Raw genomic sequence first — 7,725 nt, forward strand, 5'->3', positions numbered from 1 at the left:
CAAAAGCAGATATGGTCCGGTATTCCCTTGTTCCCCGTATTGGTTATGTTCCTTATTCCTCGTCTAGCAGAAACTAATCGAGCTCCGTCTGATCTCCCAGAAGCGGAAGCTGAATCAGTTGCAGGCTATAATGTAGAATATGCGCGGGATGCGATCCTTAATAGTTCACTGTTGGCGGAAGCCAATGTCCCGGGGTCCCGGGGACTCATTCTGACTTAAACAAGGGGTGGGGGTCTTTACCAACTTCAAAATCCGACGATTTAGGGAAGAAAAAAGAGGGGCAGGGCACTCTTCATTCGAAACTCATAAATGTCGGGTCGGGGGTTTCTGCCTTGTTATCAAAAAGGGGAGTTGGGTAAAGCAAACTCCCTCCTTGGACGAGCACGGGGCTTAGTCAAGTAGAACCGGGTTGCGCTGCTTGATGCTCCGATCGAAAACAAATCAGTGGGGCCATGCCGGTACGACAGAATATGCGTTAGAAAGGTAAATCCCTCCCCCCTTTTTTTAGTAAAAAATAAAAAACCGGGCCGAACTTCTAAAAAGCTGCCTGCCCGCTTCCATAGAACAATATCGTGGCAACGTAGACCTAAGTGGGTTTATTGGATCCTGGGGAACCATCACAAGTACGGCCGGCCTATAGAACCAGAATGCCGTGTCGTCCAGCGGAGCTTAGAAGAAGGTGACTCGGAGCCTAGAAGAAGGAAGGTGACTCGCGCAGACAGCTGACTCCTTTTCAATAGAAAGGAATAGCCAAACCAACCCAGCTGGCTGGTCAATCTCAGTGATCTTATCGGCCGGCAAACCGGAGACGGACGACCACGGTCCCGACCTTACCAGCACCGTAGGTTTACTAATCAATGAAGCCCCTCAACCCACTGACTTTTATTACAAAGTAAACCAAGCCTAACCAAACCGTCATGGTCACGACATGTTGTTTATATTGATTGAGTTTACGGGATTCCATCCATAAACCGTCACCCCGGTGACCTTCGTCACCAAAGCGTCACGACAGCTTCCAAAGGTTACCCGTCATCTCATCTCCAGCGGGTGCCCAAGAAGTCGGAGCACGTAGGCGCTGTTAAGCCCTCGTTAAAAAGAAGTGGGGGAGAGTCAAGTAAAATACAACAACGTTGGGGTGGGACGCTAGTACTTAAACTAGGGTTGCTTTGGCGCGCTAATCTTGCGTTTTTCAGCAGGCTGTTAGTTGTAGCGCGCTAGCGCGCCTTCCCTCCCCTCCTTCTCTCACTTCAGAAAGATTTTGCAGTATTTTCTTATGATGACCTGGTCGAGAGAGTACGAAACATCGGTATAAAAGATTTAGTGGGATCAGTGAGGTTGGTTATAGTAAGGCCTGGCCTAAAGTGCGCGGCTTACGAAAAGGTAAGCGGTTAGGTTGACTTTGCCCCCATTTTTGCCTTTTTCTGAATCGGAAGATAATCCCATTTTTCTTCCCCGCGGGATCTCTGTCTCCCAGCCACTAAGGTTCCGTTCGGTCCTCTTCCCCATGGGTATGGTATATGAACGTGAGAGCAGGAAGTTATAGCATAAGCCTTCTATTCCAAAAGTAGAATAGGCCGAGTGAACTGCGTGTGTCCTGCCTCCGGGGAATCATGTCTATCGAATGAATGATTGAAGAAAGAAATGCACTTTGTGAATACTTCGTTTTTCGACACTGAAGCTCGTAGTGGAGCATAAAAAAGAAAGAAATAAAATTTCGTCATCCGCTGATTCTTTTTTGAAGGCGCGCGCTAGAAAGCTCCTATTTCATACTTAAGATATGCCTTACCGAAAGTGCACACCCACTTCTGTTTCCTTGCAATAAGCTTCCTCCAGGGGGCATTCTACACAAACAACTGAGTGTTTCTAGAAATTTCTTTTCTCCCCTGTTCCAGGAACCATGATGGAATCTAATTCCATGTTTGAATCATTCCCATCCACCCAACGACTCATCTCCTATTTTATGAAATATATAGTAAAAGTAATCTAGTCATTCTTCGAAAGGTTTTTCTCTACCATTACTATCTTATTCAATTTTTCCGCCCACAGAGTCGAAGATGTTAGAGTTATCCATAATTGTTTAGCTCTTAGCATTCGGCTGAGACTCCCACCGCGACACCCGGTTGGCAAACCGTTTTCCTTTGCCAACACAACATTAGGGCTGTTCCATAACAATTCTCTCATGATTTGATCTATACGTTCTTCTGCCTGGTTTTTTCAAAAATTGACCAGCACCACCTTTCTCAGTTTGACTCTTCCTGGGAGCGAGAGCCACCGTACCGATTGCTCCAGTTCAATTCAATTATTCTTCGTTGGATTTTTTCTATGACCGCTTTCTTCTTTACTATGTGAGGGCTTTCTTGCTTGTCTTTTTCCTGGGGACTGACTTTCCTTTATATGAATAGATCTTCACTCCTAGCTGCACTGATGCCCAACATATCTTGGATTCTTATATGGGCTCTCTTCTCTTGGAGGAGCTTTTCCTTGATTGAATTGCTGCTCCAGAGGCTCCGCAGAACTGATATAGAATTTTTCGGAGACCTGGAGCTTCCTTGGATGAACATTTTCATTTTTCCTATTCTTTCTTCACGCTTTTATTTGTATAGCGCTCTTTTTCAAAAATGGATAGATTTTCGATCCCACCGCCGATCAAACGTCGCTTGCGATGGGTTGCCCGAAGTGGTTCATCGAGTTCACCGATATGCTGGGCGAAGTTCATTAGAAATTGAAGAAAGAAATGAAACTTTGTTGCCCTTGAGTTGTCGGTTTTGTACTTAGTATGGCAATCGGTTCCTAATTGAAGCAGTTGCCGAGAGCACTCGCACAATCCCGTTTCACTGTGCTCTACTATTCCGATGCGCCAAGAACAAGGGTACCACTTTTGCCAAATTCTCATGAGGATTCATCACAAGCGGTCTTATGGTATGGTGGTGCTTACGAGCACCAATCCCATGGTTCATGGTTCGAACCCGTCGTCGATCGATTCCCCCGATTCTGTCGTGTCTCTTTGATGGGATTCCATCGGGCTGTAGCTATGCAGCTACAGGGATTCCATCGCCTACTGGCGCCGGTGCCCCCACGGTAGAGTAGTGAGTAAGAATAGATGGGCGGGAGAGATCAGTGTTTGGTTAGAGTGAAGAGCGAATAGAAAGAACGATAGGAGTATGATTCTCAAAAGAGGTCTGGCGGGTAGGTTTGATGCTAGCTCTGTTGCCTTGGCATTGGCTGATTAAAGACATCCTCGCAAAGGCGTACATGATGTAAGGTGGAGAGAGTGCGGGTGTCATTCTGCTGAGACCAGCAGGGCAAGGCTGGCTTTTTTTCCCCTTCTTGGTGTTGTTATGATGAGGCTAGTGGGACGCTTCTCTGTTACCAGTTTCTAACAAATATATGGTAAGCTGCAAGGAGTACATCTCACTTTTGCTCTATGTCCCTCGATAATGGTAAGCATGCTCTCCGAGTAACTTCCCAAATGTTGAGTCTGTATGGATTATCTAAGTCTTTCCAGTCAAATTTGTGTTTAAATGTGGTGGAATCTCCATACAAAGAAACTCATGATAAGGTTGTCTTAGAACATTGATAGCCACTCCCATGGATACCTACCTCATTAAACCTAGGAGTAACCCTCCAAAACTCTGGAAGAGTGAAGGTTAGAAAGTTCCTAAAAGAAATTACATAGCATGTGGGGCCGGCATGATACAAGCCAAATTGTTTTCATCAAAAAATTTAACATAATAAAATAAGTCTTACAGCTCTTCAGTAAGTATAAGGACATGTATTTGGAAATGATTCAAATGAATATAGTAGAAAAAGTCTAACATATATGGAAAATTACCAGAATGAGAATATCTCAAATTTTTCGTTACGATTCATAATAATATAACATTTACCAATATAATGATCCTGATAACAAGATGCTAAAAAAATAAGTTTTTTTTATCCCAGATTCCACTAATAATTTTAAAACAAAAATCAAACTAGCAAAGAAATACTAAAATTAAAAGAAAAGCAAGCACTTGCTGCTTAGAAATCAATGAGCAAGATCCAATGAAGTTCTAGAGCTCATGCATTGAACTATGCAAGGAGTGTTGACATAGGAGTTCATACCAATTCGAGATATACATAACATATGAAAAGGAAGTTAAACTTGTATAATAACAGTGAAAAGGCCCTAAGATAAAAGCTTTCTTAGCTTTCGAGTAAACACTGACCTGCTGCAATGCCATACGAAGATGCTCAATAGGCGATGCAGTTTTTGCAATTTGACGGGCTGATGTCTTTTTCAAGAGCTGCATGATGTTGGCAGAAAAATGACAAAGTATACCTCCTATTATTATTTCAATTATTATAATTCCTTAAGGACAAACAAAAGTTAAGCAACAGAATAATGCACAGTACAACGCAGGGTTTTAAATATCGGACATGGGGAAATATTGGATGGCCAAAATTCATATCAGATTATGTATCGGGGATATGTGGTAAATATTGGAATGCTATAACAGATGTTTTCATACATAGCATAATGCACTAAAATGTAATCTCTACATACCAACAGAAATCTAAGCATACAAAATGTAAATAATATATGTTTAGGATCACTAATCAGCCTTGTAAAACAAATAAAAGCACAAATCAATGCTTCAACAACTGGATTTATTTTTTTAGGCCAAAATGTCATTTGATATAATAGAAAAATCATAATATCTCGCCCAAAAATTGCCAAACGCGGTATATTATTTTGCAACAAGCCATATAAAGCATATATCGGCCAACATACTAGCTGCTATATCGATCATATCAGGGATATATCGCCCAAAATAGCCAAAAAGCGTTAAGGATATTTAAAGACTTTATCGGTCGTGGCAAGGCCTATAAAAGGATATATCGGGGGATATATCAGGTCATGTCGGGTATATTTAAAACAATGGTACAATGCACTAAATCGTTAAGCAGATGTTACCAACAAAATAAAATAACTTGTAGAAACTTAGCATGAAAAACTTAGACCAAAATCGATACAGTTGTTTCTTCCTCGTCAACAAAGGTTAGATGATTTTTAACGATACGTCAGCCTTGGATACATCTGTTCTTGGAACTAACAAGATAGTTTGCAGTTTGGAATCACAAAGAGGCCCCCTTGCTACCTCTTAAGACATAAGGCAGATCCTATTATATTTTATGAGCAGGGAGAAAATGTGCCACAGAAATGTCTTGTATAGTGCCGGAAGAAAATTCAAAGCATGAAAGACAAGAAATTGAAGAAAAAGAAAAAGGAAATAACTAAGAGAAAGGAATATTTTCAAAACTATAGGACATAATTGCAAAGGCTCCAAAAAGTTTGGTATTCATTTGACATGCAAAAAACTATTGGTGAGATTCAGACATGTCACCCTGAGTTTGCCCAAACGATGCGATCTTTTCTTTATGAATCATTATGAGAGCAAAAAACAACGAATACCCAGGGATCTATTAGACATGCAAAAAGCAAGACATTTACTTAAAATTAAGCGAATATCTCACCATGATCTTTACCTTAAGATAATAATCTTTAACTGCCATGAAATTTAGAATATCATGGGCATATTATCAGCTAGACTAGGAAGCCATGAATAGGATGGAGATAATACGAACAAAAAAGAGATATATTCTTTTCTAAATAAATATTTTTGTTTCTAACAATACGCCTTTTGTAACATATCCTGACCCACTAGAGAATCAACAAAAAGAAGAATGCCTCATTACCATAAGTGGCATATGGCTTGGGATATTATGAGTCTTCCTACTGACATGCATTCATTTTAAAAACTAGAGGAATTATTATCTGGTAATGGACTCCAAAAATCATTAACATTGTGTTTTTTGGGTTTTACAGAATTCAGAGTAAATTATTAGAAGTGGTCACTTTCGAAAACTAAGTTCATTTTAGGAAAGATAACAATCTAGAAATTATTTTAAATAAAAAAAAAGAATGAATGAAAGTCACCTTGTCGTAACAGTTAATGCAGGAAAGCAGCAACCAAATAGATAATTTTTTTGAATTATCCTCATCGAACCAGTTTTATATTGACTCTCTTTCTAGGATAATTTTTTTGAGCTATCCTCATGGAACCAGTTTTTACATTGACTCTCTATCTAGTATCTTCAAAAGAGGGAAACAACTAGCAAGAAAATTATCTCATTAAATGGGTAGTGCGGACAAAAGGAATTTAAATTGCACTTAACGGGATGTGAACCCGGTAAGCACAGAGCTTCTAATGAACCTATCAACCTGCATACTTGGCCTTTAACATGTTCCAAGTGTTATAATATGCTTTTAATTCCAGCCACTTCTCTTACCAGTGAAAATAAATAAAGCTTAATCATCAAAACAAAATTTAAGTCATTATAAAAGACTTAAAGATGAGATTCCAAGAATCAGGATAATGCTGACAGATGCGTCTTAAAGACCCTCCTCAAAGAGAGCTCATCTTAACGCCCAAAATCTGGGCTATGTTATCCAACAGTACTTTCTTTTTTTTCTAAAAGTTCGCTTTCATATGTGCCGGGTGCGATTTGAATTTCAGTTGCTAGTTTGCCCTCTTAATGTCTCATGTTATACCAAATTCCGAGATTGTCAGAGGATTGAGGGTCATAACCTAGGTAGCACGGATATGGATGTGAACACGGATATGGACACAGACACAAAATATGGTCGGAACCGATCAAACTGACCGAGCCACCCAACAGTTAGCAGTTCGGTTCGATTTTCAGAGCGGTTTTGGTTCAGATTGGCTAAAGATTTTGTAATTTGGTGAGTACCAAACCGACCGACTCTATCTCAAATCGCACAATGATGCCTCATTCCAACCCTCCATGGCCCACCCATCCCACACATAATGTCCCGCAATTGCACCCCTTCCCAATATCTGTGGGCCCATCCGTTCCACACATTTAATGTCCCACAACTACATACGCTTACATTCTTTGTGCGCAGTCTCCAATAAATTATCAAATGAAGAATAGAGAGAGAAGAGCTCAACCTCATCCCTACTCCAAATACCCAAAACAAAAAGTCATTGCCATTGCTCTATTCCTTTCTTCCATTCTTTTTCAATCCTTGCTTTCTTGAATCTCCCTTCAGTCTTTTCTTGTGTTTGTCATGATAGGAAGTGCCCTTCACTTACAAGGTTGAAGCCCTCATGCTTGTTGTTTGCTTCAAGGTGATGGGGCTGGTAACGACCGGCCAAACCGAATCAAAATAACTCGGCTTGGTTGGGTTCAGCCTCTAACTCAGTTCAGTTTCGATTTTTCCTTCCATGTAAGTTCATTTCATCACAAACACAAAGTAACCCCTCCTCTCTGCAAAGAGCTCAATTTTCCTATTTAAACTCATCACTAGGATTTGTTCCTGGAGCAGAATAACATACATGCTAGTGTTAAGTAAACCCATAGGCAAATAAAAAAGTAAAAATACCTTATTGAGAAGGAAATTGGGGAAAAGATGGTTCTTTGTAAGGTAATGCGCGCAGCACGGGCAATCACTCTTGTTGTTGAGATGTGTAACGATACACATGTAACAAAAACTATGCCCACAAGCGGTAAGAAAAGCGTCCTTGATCAGACCCATGCAGATCGGACACAGCAGGTCCTTATCATCAAACACCCTCCTCGCCTCCTCCTCCTCCTTCCCGTCCACCGCCATCGCCTCCGCTGGCGCCATCGCCGCCGCAGCAGCAGCAGCAGCATCAA

At 40.9% G+C, this 7,725-nt stretch overlaps 1 protein-coding gene across 1 annotated transcript in view; it reads right to left on the bottom strand.

Moving 5' to 3' along the window:
* Positions 1–7,725, bottom strand: part of LOC109820258 (E3 ubiquitin-protein ligase COP1-like) — a 28,788-nt gene that overhangs the window by 20,717 nt on the left and 346 nt on the right. Inside the window, 2 exon segments of the mRNA XM_020386385.1 lie at positions 4,209–4,286; positions 7,451–7,725. The exon segment at positions 7,451–7,725 is cut by the window's right edge and continues 27 nt beyond it. Coding sequence (XP_020241974.1) covers positions 4,209–4,286; positions 7,451–7,725 — 353 coding nt within the window.

This window comes from Asparagus officinalis, chromosome 8, assembly GCF_001876935.1.
Source record: "Asparagus officinalis chromosome 8, Aspof.V1, whole genome shotgun sequence".
Lineage (NCBI taxonomy): Eukaryota > Viridiplantae > Streptophyta > Magnoliopsida > Asparagales > Asparagaceae > Asparagus > Asparagus officinalis.